We start from the raw sequence: 17,164 nt of genomic DNA on the forward strand, positions 1-17,164 counted from the left end.
AGGCCGGCTGCCCCGCTCGGTGCGCGGCCGTGGAAGCGCTCCCCCGGCCCCCGTGAGAAGCACCGACGTGGCCTGCCCCCGCTCGGGGCCGGCCGGGAGGACGCGGGCGGGTGCGTGTTCTCGTCGGCTGGGCTCCGGTGAGCGGCTGGGCAGGCACAGAACAGCTCCTGTCCATCCAAGGGCAGGACGTGACCGGGGAAGGTGGCAGGTCACGGCGATAGTGGAAGAGCAAATAGAGGGGACGGACAGGTCAGGTGTAAGCCTGGCTGCATCTAAGGCACCGGTCGTGTTGCGCTCTCAGATGTACTGCTTCAGGAATCGCTGCGAAGGGAAAGACTCCGTTGCGCTGCACAGCAGCTGGCCGCCTGCGTGATCCCTTCAACACCAAGGGGCCTGGGCCTTCAATATCTGGGAGAGCCGGTCGGTTGTCAGAAAGCAAGTATTTTCATATATGACCACTCACCTACCAAGAGATCACCCTGCCCTGCGTGAACATCTGACAGAGGACGGTGGCTGCCACAACCAGCCCGGCCCTGTTGCTGCATGCGATCCTAGCTGCATCTGACTTTAGCTACCTCGATTAACAAAATGCTAATATTTTTATTAAATAGAGTTTTAAATAACACGTAACTGACATTTCTGTCCACAAGTACTGATTGTATTGGCAGTGTAACTCACGACTTTGCTTTTGTTTCTCTTCATACAAATGTTTCCCCTGTGGTTAGGTCTGGCCCTTGCCGAAGGTTATTTTTAGGATGATTTCGTTCTCTTTATTCTAAGTGTGCTCTAGACTCCTGAAACTTCTTTTGGCGCACAAAGCCTGTGCTACAGACGGTGCATAAACTAGGCAGTTCAAAACCTGTTGACCCAGTCAGCCACACGCTAGCATGACGCAGCTGTAACCTTAGTTTCAAAACCTAAAGTGGGAAGTCGAGGAGGTGTGGGCTCCAAATGCAATGCCTGAGCTGCTGGTTTTGATGTTACGTTTTAACATACCATTCTGATGGCCGCCTCCAATTTTGGCCAGAGATGAATCCCTGAGGCCTACAATATTCCAGATGTTTGGGGTTACTGGAGACGAAGAGCATTTGTTCTTAGCTTGCTGTATGGGTGATGAAGCAGAAATTCGTATGGATAAACACTGCCCTTAGATTTCTCTTTGAATGTCTGGCTGTTCTCTGAGGTGGAGGCTGCAAGGAAGATCTCTGCAGCTGGTGTGGATACAGTGAAACCAGCAGCTGTGCCTTGAGGTTGCGGCTCGCAGGCAGGTGCTATATTGGGTGTCGTTCACTGACTTCTCATCCTTACCCTCCTCCTCTAAGGAGCGGAGCACATGCAAGATGAGCCAGGTGGTGCTTTCCTGAGAAATGAGAGTTATAAGCACATCAGTGCCATTAGCAAGGCTCTAGCCAGACCTTGGCAGCTACTTGTGATGTCTAGGATGCTTCTCGTTCCTGCCCTTGTTCCCATTTGCAGCTTGCCATGAGGTGGTGGCACCCTCAGTAGCGACCCAACGGGCTGGAGGAGCCGACGGCTGAGTCTGCAGGCCTTGCCAAAATAGTCTGGGACAGGTGCCATGCCGCTAATGGGCTTTCCTTGGTTCTGCGGCAGCTTGAGCTGTGCAGTTGTGTACCCTGGACATGTAACCATGTGTTACACCATGGTGTAACCATGGACAGCGAGGAGAACTTAGGTATTTCTCTGAGATCAGATTACTGGCCACACTTTCGTGTATACCAGCAAATGCCTTGCAGAGCCTCTGCCTGCTGCAACAGCTGTGCTACAGACAGCATGGCTGGCTGGCTGTCCTGGTAGCTGCCACCTCATAGTAGCAGATCCTTACAGGATTAATTGCAACATTAGCTCTATTGCTTTGATAGCACAGGTGGTGTTTCCTTATGCCTGGTAAGAGGTGTGTTGAAGTAGGGGGAAACACTCTGACCTTCACTGAGGTGCAGATCAGGCCTGTATGGCCCAGCTGCGTTCCTGCTCTGCTTGCTCTTCCCTCCTTTCCTTCTGTTGCTGTCCCCTTCCCTTACTGTGCTATAACATAAGCATGATGTGAGACACCTCATCAGCAATGCTGTGTTTTTGGGACCTGTTTCTGACACATGGGGAGGTCAGAAACAGCAGCTGTCAGTTTACTGAAGTGTCTTGAGTTTGGTGGTCAGACAAAGGTCCGAGCAGCACTGCAGGGTTTATGTGGGGGAGAAGCCTCTTGTCCCATGAGCAGTCAGAGGCACTAGATTTTTGGAGAGTGCAAGCCCTGCGGCAGCACACGTAACCACTGAGGGGGACTCCAGGTGTGGGAAGCTGTTGTACATCTGGCAGAGTGTGTACTGTACCAGCTTTTACATTTTTACTTATACTCCTAAACACTTTTTTCAGTAAATCTGCAGATCCAGATACAGAAGATGTAAAGCTCTCACCAACAGTGTATTTTTTTTCCGGGTTCCATCTTGTGTACACATTTTAAATAGTCCATGTAAACCAGCATGGGTTTTGTTCTTCCAGCCTGCAGATTTAGGCCTGGAGACAGAGTTCAGTGCCTGGTGCATGATCTTATTACAATAAAAAAATGAAGAGGTGGACTGACCAGCAGCTGTGTGTGGAAAGTCCTGAGTGTTTGCCTTAGTTTGTGAGGACGTCTGTGTTGATTCACCCAAGCTCCACTAAACTACATTCCTAACTTCTGACTGATGGCAGTGTTGTTGGCAGGTTTTCAGGTTGTTAGTCTCCTCTGACTAGATGTTGATGCTCTTGCTTGCAACCCTGAAATTTCATGTCTATCTTGCACATCTGTTATTAATTGACTGTATTTTTGCCTGATACTGGATGGCTGCTCTTGTAGCCAGTGTGATGAAAGAATAGCTACTCTAGGCTTCCTGCTGTGAGGTTTAAGTAGATAGTGGTGTTGCCTGTAGCTCTAGTGACAGGTAAAGTATAGTGAGATGTGACTCAGTATGAGAACATTTTGGATAGGGTGCAAGTTTGAAACACACTACAGACAGTGCTCTTTTGAAAGTTACAGTAACAGGGGTGTCATGTTTTCCTGTTGTCTTGGAGCAGTCACATAATTTTTTTTTTTTTTTTTCCTCTGTAAAGCAAAAGCTGGCAGGCTGACAAACGGGCAGCTTACAGGACGGACTCCCTGGCTACTGACCATTTAGCTGGTAAGTTCTTATTTTGGGAGAGCCAAAGATCTTGCTGTTTCTGAGCTTGCTTATCAGAGTGGCTTTCTGAGTGTATCCCTAAGTCAGCAGGAGTTCAGGCACCTAAAAAGTCTTTTTCAGGAAGAGGCATCATCCTAGGCGCTTTTTGTTTTCTCTCCAGGGCTACACGATGGTCTTGGACTGACTATTCAGACCTTCAGATACTCATTTAAAAATTGCACACCATTAATAATTGATAGATTAATTAGAGTATGCTTTAACAACTTCTGGTGTCCCCCTTTCCAGTGACCTTCTTAGGTTGCACATCCTCTGCCTTCTTAATGAGGAGCTCTGGTTTTGGTGACTACTGTGCTGTGAAGAAATAGTCCCCCTGAGTTCCTATCTGGTTCAGCAAGAGAACTGGGCAGCTGTTCTGGCTCTATAGGTGCTTTTTGAGAAGCTGACTGGAAGAGTGCTCAATAACACATACTTTGTCTTCCTGGAGTGACTTTTGTGCATCTTGAATGGTGTTGGTAATAGTGTTGCCACCTCTGTCTCTTCCAGTGGCATACCCGGATTGTGTGTGGGTGGGAAGTCGACAATGAGCTCCGTGGCAGTTTTGACCCAGGAGAGCTTTGCTGAACACCGCAGCGGCCTGACTCAGCAGCAGGTGAAAGGTGAGAAAACACAGTTGAGTTCCTGCCTCTAAATACAAACTGCACAGGCAAGGTTCCTTGCTGTTACCCAAGCTCGCTCCATGCAACCGGTTCCCCACAAGTGTGCAGACATTGCGTTCTCCGTTCCTAGATTGGTGGCCCACCAAACTCTGGGTTTCCACCACCAGCAGCACAGTGGTAATGCTGCACAGTGCAGGGCCAGGAGAAGGCAAGCCTCAGATCTTCATATTGCTCTGGCTAGCAGTGCTGCTAGCCGTGGGATGGGGCACATGCAAGAGTGGGGCATTGGGCTACAAGAGAGCCTCATGGGATCAGTGTGCTGGGCTGTCGTTTCCTTCCTCTGCTCAGCCAGGTGCTGGGGAAAGTCAGTATAACTGTATTAACTGACTCACTGATGGGTTTCGGCACCCATCCTCCAGCTGCAAGCTGGCCCACTTGGCATGGCCTAATGCACAACTGAGTCGAACACAGGGTACAGGCTTTCCCTGGACTCTGCCCTAACTGTAGTGCTTCTCTCTGCCTTCCTGTTGGGTGTATGTTTGTCTTACCCCTTCTGACCTGCAGCCTTGCTCTGTTCCTTTCACTTCTTTCTGTTCAGCCTGTTCTCCCCTAATTAAGCCCTTCTTGACAAAGTTGGCAGTAATGTGCTGTTTGCTGCCACCATTCACTTGCACATTTGCTTCCTGCAGCCATAGTGGCAGCTCAGACAAGTTGTTCATGGCATCTACTGCAGTCTGTGCTGAGGTCAGTTGGGCTCCGGACTTGGCTGCTTCACAAGCATAACTGTAATAGGATTAATAGTAGTGCACGTCATTTGCTCTCCCTTGTTAGTAGTGCCTAAATACAATTGGGCTGCCTATGAATAGGGGCATTTCTGCTGGGAGAGCATCTCATTTACCCTGTTTGCTTCACCCCAGTTACAGCTTTAAACTCTGAAGAAGAGAATGATCCTCCAACCTACAAGGAAGCCTTCCCTCCGCTCCCTGAGAAAGCACCATGTTTGGAAGCTGCCCAGGAACCTGCTGGGCCCTGGAGCAAAATCCGACCAATAAAGGCTTCTGTCATCACTCAGGTTGGTGGGAGTGGGTGGCTTTATCTCCCTCCTTTTCCTTCCTCCAAGAAGTAGGTGAAGTGAAGCTTTCCCTGGAGTATGAAATCCTTAGTGTGTCAGATTGACAGCCTCTTTGATGTATCTTACCCTGGGGCATGAGGAGGACTGCAGCCTGAGAGCTAGGACTGCTCTGGAGGGGAGGGATGCATTGGAAAACTGTCCAGAAAAAGCTCTGCATCCCTGTTCCACAAATAGCTGGAGCAGGCCTGAAAGGAGGACTGCAGAATTCGAGTAGTGAGCACTAATCCATTAAAGTATTCCTCCCATAGCATGAACTTTAGGAAGACACCCAGTGTGGGGCAGACTGCTTGCTGCAGTGCTCTTGCACTTTCCCTGCTTGCAGCTGGTGTCTCCACTGGAAAGCTGATGGGTTGCACAAACCTGGGAACTTAGTATGCCAGTAAAGTCCTGTATGGCAATAAGAGAGAGAGGCACTAGCAATCAAAAGCATACTGACTGCTTGCTGTGCCGTTCTTTTATCTGTCGTGTGGCTGAGCAGGTGTTTCATGTGCCACTGGAGGAGAGGAAATACAAGGACATGAATCAGTTTGGAGAAGGCGAGCAGGCCAAGATCTGCCTTGACATCATGCAGAAGACAGGAGCTCACCTGGAGCTGTCTCTCGCAAAGGACCAGGGCCTTTCGATCATGGTCTCTGGCAAGCTGGAAGCAGTCATGAAGGCTCGAAAAGAGATTGTCGCTCGGCTGCAGACTCAGGTAAGGGCATCTAACTGTTTCTCACTTCATCTTTGCTCTTCCCCAAGACTCACAAATGCTTTGAGACCCTTGGGCGTGTGTGCTTATAAGCCAAAGAGGTGTTATTAGATGACTAATTCAGCTTTGCCATGTATTTTCAAAGCACACAATTGGCAATTTGGAATGAAAATGAGGCTTAAAATAGGGTTCAAAGCTAATTACAGGCCATGGTGTTGCATGAAGGGTGGAGTCTGCAATCTCTGAACACTTGAATTGCAAACAGTGACTTTGTGCTGAGGTGCTGGTGCTGGAGGGGGTGCAAGCCCCTCACACAAAGCTAGTAGTGTGTGAGAATGGGACTGTGCTTTTTCTGAAGTCCTCCAGAGAAGGATGTGGAGGGATGGGAGAAAGAAAAGTAGAGAAGAGGAAGTCCTGCCAAAAGCTGAAAGCTTCAGGTCAGGGTTATGGATTGTGTAACTCAAGCCACACTGGTAAGGAGCTGCAGCCCCGTTGTTTCAGTTGCTTCTTTCAGTCCTCTAGGTTTTGATTTCTTACCTTCAGATTCTTGAGTTCATAATCAAGGTGGTAGTTCTTGTTAAGATGTATCACAGCCAGGTCTCAGTGTGTGTTTTAAAGTGTAATGTCAAAGGTAGTTAATGCAATAGTTAATACCATCTCTGCTTAGTGCTGTTCAGCCCATGTGTCATACCCTGCCAGAGGGATGAGAAAGGGACAATTCCTATGTAATGTGCATCTGAAAAAATAGTTGAGGTTGTACTGCCACAGATCCATGACCCACTGTCCTCTAATATACCTCCTACTGCCCTGGCCCCAGGTCTGAAAGGTGTGTCTGTATTCCCAACTCCTCCTAGGCTTGGTTAGCTTCAGTACAGGGACACAGAGTTGAAGAGTCACACCAAGTGATCTTTTTTGATTTTTTTTAATATTGTAGCTTGAATTTTAAGTGTCTAATTACTGTTAGTAGTTACATATTCACAGACATCAAGAGCATGGTAGCAATCATAAGCTACCAGGTCAGTAAAAACTCAGTGAGAAAGGAAGAAGTCGAGAATCCCTGTTACAAACCAGCCTTTTAATGGTAGGTTGAGAGAAGCTCTTGGGACTCCTTTTCCAAGAGGGGCCTTCTAGAAGAGCAGCATGTGCTACATTGAAGACACCTTAGTACTTAGTAGCGATAAGCATCTCCTAGTTGTCTGCCTGCTGGAATAGGTTTCTTGTGTTGAATTTCTGTTTCCTAGGAGTTAGACTGTGTCTCCTGTTCTCTGTAGCCTTGGCAGCAGATGTCAGAGTTCAGATAACTCCACCCATGAGCCATCATCTCAGTTGCTGTTTGGTACTGCTCCAGTGTCTTGCACTGGAGGACAGGCACCTCCTTGTCTGTGCCTAAAGGCCTTAGCTAATTCAGAGTACTACTCCTGTCCAAACAGAAGGGGTTTGAGGGAAGGGTGGGCTTTAGACTCCTAGTATACAGGCACTGTAGATCAACTGTTCTGGTACAGTTTCAGTCCTCGAACAGAACGTGCTGGGAAGGCATTGTGTTTGCTCCTCAGTGAGTACTGCTAAGCATTTAACTTGCTTCCCCTGGCTCTGTTGCTGTGGATCTGCCAGTGCAGGTACAGGTTCTCACAGATGCTTGGTTCTTGTGTTGCAGGCTTCAGCGACAGTTGCCATCCCTAAGGAGCACCACCGTTTTGTCATTGGAAAGAATGGCGAGAAACTGCAGGACCTGGAGCTCAAAACTGCAACCAAAATCCAGATCCCCCGCCCGGATGACCCCAGCAACCAGATCAAGATCACCGGCACTAAAGAAGGGATTGAGAAGGCCCGACACGAGATCCTGCTTATCTCTGCTGAGCAGGTACTTCAGTACTGTGATCTCTCTCATGGCATTAGCCGGACAGCCATTTTGCTTCTCCATGGTATATTAGATGTTTGTAGCCACCATGACCACAGTCAGTGGCTAATATTTTAGTCTGAACAGAGACGTATACTGTGCCACTGGCTGTATGAGCACTGCTGCCAGGTTCTGCAACTTGTGGTCCTCCATTTTGTCCATCTCTGAAGTCAGATAAGCGTGTTTCATATTTGAAGTGAACCATATTAGGTGCCAGCTGAGGTAAGGCAGGAGATTACAGAGGTGAATATCATAAATCAGCAGCAGCAACAGCAGTATTTACAGATTGAAAGGGTTGGAGATCTACAAGCCTGGAAACTGAAAAGGGTGGTTGGGCCAGAGTGTCAAGCAAGACAACACTGGGGACTTAGCTGTGTCTGGCAGTGACTGTAATACAGAGGGCAGTTCCCATTGAGGTCTGTTCTGGGCTCTTCTAGGATAAGCGTGCCGTGGAGCGGCTGGATGTGGAGAAAGTGTACCACCCTTTCATAGCTGGCCCTTACAACAAGCTGGTGAGCGAACTCATGCAGGACACAGGGACGCGCATCAACATTCCTCCACCCAGCGTCAACAAGACAGAGATAGTCTTCACAGGAGAAAAGGAGCAGCTAGCCCAGGCCGTGGCTCGTGTTAAGAAGATCTATGAGGAAAAGGTATGGATGGTCCATAAAGCTTCCCATCTTCCCCCAACCTGCTCACAGTCCCTCTTCTGTTCTTGTTCTACTTTTGTGCATCCCTCTCTTGCATCCTCCTCACGTCAGCTCTGGCTCAGCAGCTGTTGCAGTACGTGGCCCTGGATCTTTACCATTTCCTCGCTCAGCAGAGTTGGGACCTGGGGTGATGCTACCAGGGAGGTGACAGATTTCTCACTTTTCTGTGTCATGGGAATTAGCAGACCACAAAGAGCTCCCCTGGCTCGTGTTCACACAGATGCTGCTAAGGAAGGAAGTATGAAGTCTACAGTGGTGGCCATCTGACAGTATCAAAGTTGCTACATAAGTAGAAGTTGCTGAAGAGTGAATTTCACTCCAGTTTATTTTCTACAGCCAATGTCACAGTGAATATCCTTGTGGATTGTTGGGCTGTTTTTCCTCATGGTTAGGTCTGTATTTGTACCAGTCTGGATTTCAACAAAGATAATCAGCTTATAGCCTAGTAGCCTACATGGTGTTGCATTACAGTATTTCCTAGGGGACAGCTGGGTGTTGATCCCTGTTGTGCAGGGAGGGGGGGGGTGTATGTGGTCTCTTCCATATAGTCTTCCAGGGAGCTTGACACAGAATATGAGTTTTGTACTTCACCTCTGAATTTTTGAGGACAAGGCTTTCTGTAGGCAGGGGCCTAAAGGGTGCTAGCGTGCTGCAGAACCACTGTGTTCACCTTTGCTTTGCTCTTTCCTGGGTGCAGAGTTTCACTGCATCTTGTGCCTCTTCCTTTCGCTCTTGTCCTTCCCTACCCCCTTGTGATTGATGCCCCAGTGCCTCTGCCCCTACAGAAAAAGAAGACTACTACCATTGCAGTGGAGGTGAAGAAGTCCCAGCACAAGTATGTCATCGGCCCCAAGGGGAATTCCCTGCAGGAGATCTTGGAGAAAACTGGAGTCTCTGTCGAGATCCCACCCACTGACAGTAGCTCGGAGACGGTGATACTGCGAGGCGAGCCTGAAAAGCTTGGGCAAGCATTGACTGAAGTCTATGCAAAGGTATTGACAAGATGGGCTAAGCCTTCTTTGAAAGTCCTATAAAGATACATCCATGAGCACTGACAGGTGTGGGGGCCATGGTCTCTGTTGGGCTGTTAGAGATGCAGCTTAGATGTCAATACTGAGGGTGCAGCATGGGAATTGGAACTGAATTTTTGTGAAGACATCTTCCAGTCTGTCCATCAACCAGCTTCTCTGTTTTTCTGTCTCTCAGGCCAACAGTTTTACCGTCTCCTCGGTCTCTGCCCCCTCTTGGCTTCATCGTTTCATTATTGGAAAGAAAGGACAAAACCTGGCCAAAATAACTCAGCAGATGCCAAAGGTATGGATGAGCCAGTTAGCTTAGCACCCTCTGATGTAGAATATGGTTTAGTCCAGATCACTATTTGTAGAAGAGAAATGTATTTTGGCGTGGGTAAAACCAGGGAGGAAATGACACAGATCTTAATATTAAGGGGAGCCTCTCTTTTACTGCTGCAAACACTGCTCATCCTATGTTATTCTCGTGGGTTGAGCCCTTCAAAGGAGGCTTTATGTGGTACTATTTTGAGAGTTGATGTAGCAGGACACCTGCAAATGCTGACTTCAGTGAGGCTTCTCCCTGGTGAGTTAGATGGTATCTAGTGAAAGGCTAGATGAGTAACTTCTCCAAGGCCCTTGCAGACTCCAGGACAGCACCAAAGCCTTGGGCTCTAGACACTGTGAGACGGCCAGGATTGTAAGTTACCTACTTCTGAAACCATGGGAATGATGTGTATAATTCGTGGGAAGGAAACCATCTCGCAGTGGCAGGGCTTCATAGTGTAGTCCTGACTAATGGCATTGACCTGGCTTGTATCTTGGAAAATTCTTACTGCATTCATTGCCTTGTGTCTCAAGGTTCACATCGAATTCACTGAAGGAGAGGATAAAATCACTTTGGAAGGACCTACAGAAGATGTGAATGTGGCTCAGGAACAGATTGAAGTCATGGTCAAGGATCTGGTAAGTTGGTGTTACTAGTTCGAGTAGATAAGAAGAAAGTGGAGGAAGAAGAGGCAACAGAGCAGAGATGATGATGTGTCTATCACATCCATATGATGTCTTGACATGCTTAACAGAACTTGCAGAAGACAAGTTGTGTGGCAGATGGATGAAACCCTTGGTTACGAAGCTTGTCCGTAGCATTCTTAAAAAATCAGCAGCAGGTCTTAAATCTTTTGAAGCAGAGAAGGAAGGATTCTCTTTCAGTCGTGGCTGGAGAGGCATATGAGTCCCTTTAAATGTTTCACAAGCATGGTGATCTTGGCTCAAACCAGAGGAGTGCTTCTGCTCTGCTTAATAGCAGGAGGAGTGCTTGTAGCCAAGTACTGGAGAGTCAGTGCCAATACTGGCAGTAGGCAGTTACTTAGAGCACAAGTGGTGGCCTACCCTACCTAGCCCTATGTCCTGGTTTCAGCTGGGATAGAGTTAACTGTCTTCCTAGTAGCTGCTACGGTGCTATGTTTTGAGTTAGTATGCGAAGAATGTTGATAACGCTGATGTTTTCAGTTGTTGCTAAGTAGTGTTTAGACTAAAGTCAAGGATTTTTCAGCTTCTCATCCCCAGCCAGCGAGAAAGCTGGAGGGGCACAAGAAGTTGGCACAGGACACAGCCAGGGCACCTGACCCAAACTGGCAACAGGGTATTCCATACCATGGGATGTCCCATCTAGTGTAGGAACTGGGGAGTGGGGGTGGGGGATCGCTGCTCGGGGACTAGCTGGGTGTCGATCGGCGGGTGGTGAGCAGTTGCACTGCGCATCATTTGTACATTCCAATTCTTTCATTATTGCTGTTGTCATTTTATTAGTGTTATCATTATCATTATTAGTTTCTTCTTTTCTGTTCTATTAAACTGTTCTTATCTCAACCCACAAGTTTTACTTCTTTTCCCGATTTTCTCCCCCATCCCACTGGGTGGGGGGGAGTGAGTGAGCGGCTGTGTGGTGCTTAGTTGCTGGCTGGGATTAAACCACAACACCCTATACAATTCTTTATAGATCAACCGGATGGATTATGCAGAAATCAATGTTGACCACAAATTCCACCGACACCTCATTGGCAAGAATGGAGCTAACAGTAAGTGGGGTGCCTTTCTAATCCTTCCCATGCTGGGCCTCTCCATGTTTAGTAGATCTTATCAGGGGCTCTGCAGCTCATCCAGTGTGCCATCTCCATCACATTTCCTCTGTTCTTCTAGAGTGGTCTTGGCACAAGGAGATAAATGGGCAGTGAGGCCTTGGGATGGCTTTAATGTGTGAAAGCATCTTGGGAGGTTGAACAGTAGTGGGATCACTTTGCCATGTCCTGGAGGAAGGGGGTTTTTTTTCCGTTGGAGAATTGTGTCGTCTTTTTTTTTTTCTTTTTTTTCTTTTTTTTCTTTTAAGTTGCTCTATGTGAATTACATTTTAGCAGCTGATTGGGGGTGGTGGAAATCTGCTTGGTGAGTTTCTCTGCAAGAAAGAAACTGGGATTAGAAATGAACGATCATCTTCTGATCTAAATGTGGTGCTGTTTGGGGAAGAAACAGATGCCTCACTCTAGCAAGTGAACAATTGGCTCTGTAGATGCCACAGTATTTACTTGTACAGGTTCTTGTGTGGCACAGATCTGCTCTCGCTGAACTCCAGGGTGAAGAGGCACTTTCCCCTGTTTCAACCCGACCCCACTGGCCCTTTCTCAGAGGCTGGTTTACTTCTTAAAGAGCCTTTAAGCAGTGATAATCAAGGTGCCTTGCTTCCAAGTCTTGGCGTAGCAGACTGTGTCACCACAGTCCTTGCCTTGAAGTTAACAGGATTAAGGACCTCTACAAGGTGTCTGTGCGCATTCCCCCGGACAATGAGAAGAGCAACCTGATCAGAATTGAAGGAGACCCACAGGGGGTCCAACAGGCCAAGAAAGAGCTGCTGGAACTCGCTTCCCGTATGGTGAGTAGGATGTGATGCTTGGGAGGCTGCAGGGTTTGGGCTCTTCTGTTCCCTCATAACCTTCTGGTGCAAGTGTGTTCCCCTTACCCACCAAGCACTTGGATCTCATGACAAGTGTGAGTTCCTTTTCACAGATGTGTTCCTCTATTCCCTTGGACACCCATTCTCTGTCAACCTAGAGTGAATTTTGTCTAGAGGAGAAGAGGGACAATGCTGGCAAGTAAACTGTCAGGCAGCAAACTGGTAAATAAAAGTATGTAGCTCTCCTGCTGAACATTCAATGTAAACTCTGTTCTCATCAGGAAAATGAACGCACCAAGGACCTAATCATTGAACAGAAATTCCACCGGACCATCATTGGGCAGAAGGGCGAGCGGATCCGGGAAATCCGGGAGAAATTCCCAGAGGTAAGGCTTTCTAGATGAGGGATCCAGAGAGGATATTTCTTACTTGGGTAATAGACACAGCGTCGCTGAAGTCAGCGGCTTTAGTGGCTCTGTATCTAGTATGTATGAGAAGATAGTTCTTTTGGCCAGAGGCTGCTAACATGGTTACCCTTTTCTGAATGGGAAAGGGGATGTGTAGGATCCCCCCAACTTTTGCATGTGTCTGACGCAACAATTCTTGCATTTGCTTGAGTTCGCTATAAATGACTGCCTCCTGCAGGTTATCATCAACTTCCCAGACCCTGCGCACAAGAGTGACATCGTCCAACTTAGAGGTCCCAAAAATGAGGTGGAGAAGTGCACCAAGTACATGCAAAAGATGGTGGCAGACCTGGTAAGGGGGACTTCTGTCTGCTGTTCTCTCCTGCATGCCTGGATAACCCTGGAATAAAGCAGAGGTGTACTGGATTAGCTAGGGCTGAAACATCTCAAGATGAGGGAGCTGTGGACACTGTTCTGGCTGGCTGGGGGCAGGGCAGTAATACCTGGTTTTTAAGGGCTACAGGGGAAGGTACTTGCCTTTGCTTATTCTTGCAAGTCTTTCATACAGAGAACTTCCTTGGGACTAAGTCTGTTGTGAAGAGCTTGTTTATCAAGTCCCTGGGACGGGGCCTGGCTTGCCATGGCAGTGTAATCTTAAGTTCTCCCTTCCTTTCTCCCTTAGGTTGAAAACAGCTTTTCTATTTCTGTCCCCATCTTCAAACAGTTCCACAAGAACATCATAGGGAAAGGAGGTGCCAACATCAAGAAGGTGAGATATCTTTCCTATCTCCAGTGCTCATTATGGTCACTGCCTGCAGCTAAATCCCACTCGCTGCTCTCTCCTGCTCATTGGTGATGTCAAATATAACCTCCAAGGGCTTTTTTCTGACATGGGACACCTCTGAGATTATTTTATTTTTTTCCTTTGTGGCAGATCCGTGAAGAAAGCAACACCAAAATTGATCTCCCAGCAGAGAACAGCAACTCAGAGACAATAGTTATCACAGGCAAGAGAGCAAATTGTGAGGCTGCTCGCCACAGAATTCTTGCCATCCAGAAGGAGCTGGTAAGTGAAATAACTGATGTGTTGCAGATGAGGGACTTGTATATGTTGCTAGAAGACATAATTACAGAAGTGCTTGTAGTGGGGGAGGGCAGGGAGGAGACAAATGTGAGTGTCGGTCCATGATTGACTCTTAAATCTAAGTTTGTGACTGCTCATGTGTCAGGAGTAGCCAGTCTCAAGCCCCTCTGGTCAGGCATTTCTTACACACAGCTCTATAAAGCTCCTAGCAATGTGGGAGTAGGAGTGTAAGTAGGGTGGGCACAAACAGATTTCTGCAGCTTGACTAACAGCCTAGTACTGTCCTCTCTTAGGCCAACATCACAGAGGTGGAGGTCTCTATTCCTTCCAAACTGCACAATTCCCTCATTGGCGCCAAAGGCCGCTTCATCCGCTCCATCATGGAGGAGTGTGGTGGAGTCCACATCCACTTCCCCACTGAGGGCTCTGGCAGTGACACCGTCACCATCAGGGGCCCAGCCCAGGATGTGGAGAAAGCCAAGAAACAGCTGCTGCACCTGGCAGAGGAGAAGGTGAGGCTTGTCTCATAGGGGAAGGAGCAGATTGGTTTGGCCAGCTGTTTCTTTTTGGGGGTTGAAGTGATCGCTTCTGTCTGCTGGGAATCCTCTGGCATCAGATGGCCTAATCCTCTTTGGAGGGATTTGAGTACAGTTTGGATGGTTAAAAGAAAACTATGCTTCCATCCTCATGACAATGAGTTCTTCCCCGATGGGTGGAAGAACTGGCTGTAATGCTTCTCTGCCAAGGCTGGGGATATACTCAAAGGGTTAAGGTTCCCTATTCCTGTGGTTTGAATGCTGTTGGGTATCCACACTTCTTTGAAACAGCTTACTCTGCGTATCTCCTTTACTTTTTTCTTGGTCTCTGAATTCCAGCTCCGGTTCTTCTGTTTCACTGGTTTGAGAACTTAGGGTTACAAGACCTTGCTCTGAGTTGTGGCTGACTGACTGGTCATCTTAATAGCAGGAAAAAACCCTAATACCAGCATGTGAACATGTTCTCCTGATCGTTAGGTGCCTCTGCTGCCTGGCTTGCAAATGGTTATGGTGTCTTGTGTGAGTGTCAGACCCTTCTCCTAGGGAAGTCTTTTCTGTTCATATTCTCACCAGTCGTGCTGAGTGTAGAGTTAGCTTTTCAGGCCTGAGAACATCTTCCGGGTGGTTGTTTTAATTTAAGACATCATGCACCTTTTTGACTTCGACATCTACCTTGCTCTTGCAACACTGTGTATGTGGGTGCAGGTAACATACCTACATGCTTACTGTTGATGCTGATGTGTATTTTCTATATAATGGCATGTTCCATGGGTATCTGACTCCTTTCAGCAAACAAAGAGTTACACCGTGGACCTCCGTGCAAAGCCAGAGTACCACAAATTCCTTATTGGTAAGGGTGGTGGCAACATCCGTAAGGTGCGTGACAACACTGGGGCCCGTATCATCTTCCCAACCTCTGAGGACAAAGATCAGGAACTGATTACTATCATGGGAACTGAGGAGGCTGTCAAAGAGGCGCAGAAGGAGTTGGAGGCCCTCATCAAGAACCTGGTATGAACTACTTTTTCTACTTTCTTGCCTATCACTGTAGTTAGATGTAGCAAGTCAGTGTGGAGGACCTGCTTGTCCTAAAACCATCTGCTGCCCTTCATGGGAGCTCAGGAAGATCCTTCTTGCTGTTACTTGTTGGGGTGAGGTTGTAAACTGGTTGCTGTTATGTGCAGCAAACTTGTGCTTAATACCAGGACAGGCAGGGTTGACTGGCTGTCATCCATTGGCAGGATAATGTGGTTGAAGACTCCATGGTGGTTGACCCCAAGCACCACCGCCACTTTGTCATCCGGAGAGGGCAAGTTCTGCGTGAGATTGCAGATGAGTATGGTGGTGTGATGGTCAGCTTCCCACGCTCTGGCACCCAGAGCGACAAAGTCACCCTCAAGGGAGCCAAGGACTGTGTGGAGGCAGCCAAGAAACGCATCCAGGAGATCATCGAGGACCTGGTATGTTGCAGGAAAACAGTTTCTTCTATATTTTGTTGCTTCAGTAGTGCAGGTTCAAGGGAACCTCGTGTACAGCCAAGCTTTACGTGAACAAGTCCCACAGTTCTGGGATTTGAAGCTTTGCTGTCAATATATAGGGTCTGCAGTCTTTAGATAGTGGCCTGGGGAATGGCACCTGGCTCCTTAATGGCAATGCTATATGAAGGAATTGCCTCCTCTGACCATCTTCTTGGTTTTTAGGAGTGGAAATAGGAGACCCTTCCTCGGTGTACTTCTAGATGTTAAAAGATTTTGTGCCTTCTTGTGCCTCTCCATGCCTGGCCTTGGACAGTGGTTGCTCTCTGGGGTTTCCTGTGCTGTTAGTATTGGCTTTTGGAAGCAGACAGCTGTCAAACCTGTTCTCTTCCCTTCCTTTCTTCTTTATCTTTTTCCTTTCTTCTAATGCTTCCTGCCCTTCAGGATAATGAAATAGAGAGTTTGAGCTTTGGTCTTGGAAGCCTTTAACATCATGGATTGGAGGCAGCCTTCATTAAGAAATCCTCTGCTAACTTTTCTGAGAGGAAGGATTCTAGGAAGCTTTCAGTTCTTCCCCTATCAGCAGCTATTATCTTTTCTAACTCCTCTCTATGTCCATTACGGATTTCGCCATGCACAAGCATCCTGTTTTCTGGTGTGAAAGAGGCTGCATTGCAATAGGGCAACTCTGCTTTCTCACAGGAAGCTCAAGTGACAATTGAATGCACCATCCCACAAAAGTTCCACCGCTCCATTATGGGCCCCAAAGGATCCCGGATCCAGCAGATCACCCGGGACTATGGTGTCCAGATCAAATTCCCTGACAGGGAGGAGAACCCAGGTATACACATGGATGCATGTTTTCCTGTAGTGTAGCCTACACTCCATATCAGTGGAGGTGTTCTACTTAAAATCTGTGGAGAACTGACCCCAGGTGTTCCCTACAGTCCTTGAATCTGGGCTTAGCATCAGCCTTGCTCTCTTGGGAAGAGGGGACAGCTTTAGGAGGTAAAACCACAGACCTGGGTGTTCTGAATGTGTTCTCACTGCAGAGTGCAGGGAGTACGAGGACCTGCCTTGGCAAAAAGGGGTCTACAGGCTTACCAAGGTCTCTCTGAGCCCTCATGCTCTCATTGCTGGGTGTGCTGAATGCAGCACAGCTGGGGCCTGTTGGATACTCTGGCCTAGCACCAGCCATCCTGCTCTAACATCCAGTGCTGTGCTGGTGAACTTCCCAGTTGGGGAAGAAACTGCCAGGTTTACTTGTTGCCTCTGCTAACGTAGGAATGCAGCCTCTGCTTCCATAGCACAACTGCAGGTCCTTTCTATGCAGGCAAAGGCAATATCAGTGCTCTGCAGAGAGGTGTTGAGCAGACTGTCTCAGTGGATGTTCTTGTTCTGCTCATTCCAGGCTAAGCCATGGCAAGCTGCCTGTACTAGGAG

At 48.0% G+C, this 17,164-nt stretch overlaps 1 protein-coding gene across 5 annotated transcripts in view; it reads left to right on the top strand.

Moving 5' to 3' along the window:
• Nucleotides 1-17,164, top strand: part of HDLBP (high density lipoprotein binding protein) — a 41,776-nt gene that overhangs the window by 15,698 nt on the left and 8,914 nt on the right. For 3 of the 5 annotated variants that reach the window (XM_010561254.1, XM_010561256.1, XM_010561251.1), the window contains exons 2-20: nucleotides 3,106-3,173; nucleotides 3,717-3,829; nucleotides 4,747-4,901; nucleotides 5,440-5,655; nucleotides 7,307-7,513; nucleotides 7,987-8,202; nucleotides 9,045-9,251; nucleotides 9,466-9,573; nucleotides 10,131-10,235; nucleotides 11,272-11,350; nucleotides 12,059-12,198; nucleotides 12,501-12,605; nucleotides 12,865-12,978; nucleotides 13,309-13,395; nucleotides 13,561-13,692; nucleotides 14,004-14,222; nucleotides 15,006-15,257; nucleotides 15,488-15,706; nucleotides 16,424-16,562. In XM_010561254.1, coding sequence (XP_010559556.1) covers nucleotides 3,754-3,829; nucleotides 4,747-4,901; nucleotides 5,440-5,655; nucleotides 7,307-7,513; nucleotides 7,987-8,202; nucleotides 9,045-9,251; nucleotides 9,466-9,573; nucleotides 10,131-10,235; nucleotides 11,272-11,350; nucleotides 12,059-12,198; nucleotides 12,501-12,605; nucleotides 12,865-12,978; nucleotides 13,309-13,395; nucleotides 13,561-13,692; nucleotides 14,004-14,222; nucleotides 15,006-15,257; nucleotides 15,488-15,706; nucleotides 16,424-16,562 — 2,776 coding nt within the window. In that variant the 5' untranslated portion in view covers nucleotides 3,106-3,173; nucleotides 3,717-3,753. The remainder of the gene's footprint in view (nucleotides 1-3,105; nucleotides 3,174-3,716; nucleotides 3,830-4,746; nucleotides 4,902-5,439; nucleotides 5,656-7,306; nucleotides 7,514-7,986; nucleotides 8,203-9,044; nucleotides 9,252-9,465; nucleotides 9,574-10,130; nucleotides 10,236-11,271; nucleotides 11,351-12,058; nucleotides 12,199-12,500; nucleotides 12,606-12,864; nucleotides 12,979-13,308; nucleotides 13,396-13,560; nucleotides 13,693-14,003; nucleotides 14,223-15,005; nucleotides 15,258-15,487; nucleotides 15,707-16,423; nucleotides 16,563-17,164) is intronic. The other 2 variants (XM_010561255.1, XM_010561252.1) reach the window with 1 other exon arrangement.

Source organism: Haliaeetus leucocephalus, unplaced genomic scaffold, assembly GCF_000737465.1.
Source record: "Haliaeetus leucocephalus isolate CR32 unplaced genomic scaffold, Haliaeetus_leucocephalus-4.0 Scaffold143, whole genome shotgun sequence".
In the NCBI taxonomy this organism is placed as follows: Eukaryota; Metazoa; Chordata; class Aves; order Accipitriformes; family Accipitridae; genus Haliaeetus; species Haliaeetus leucocephalus.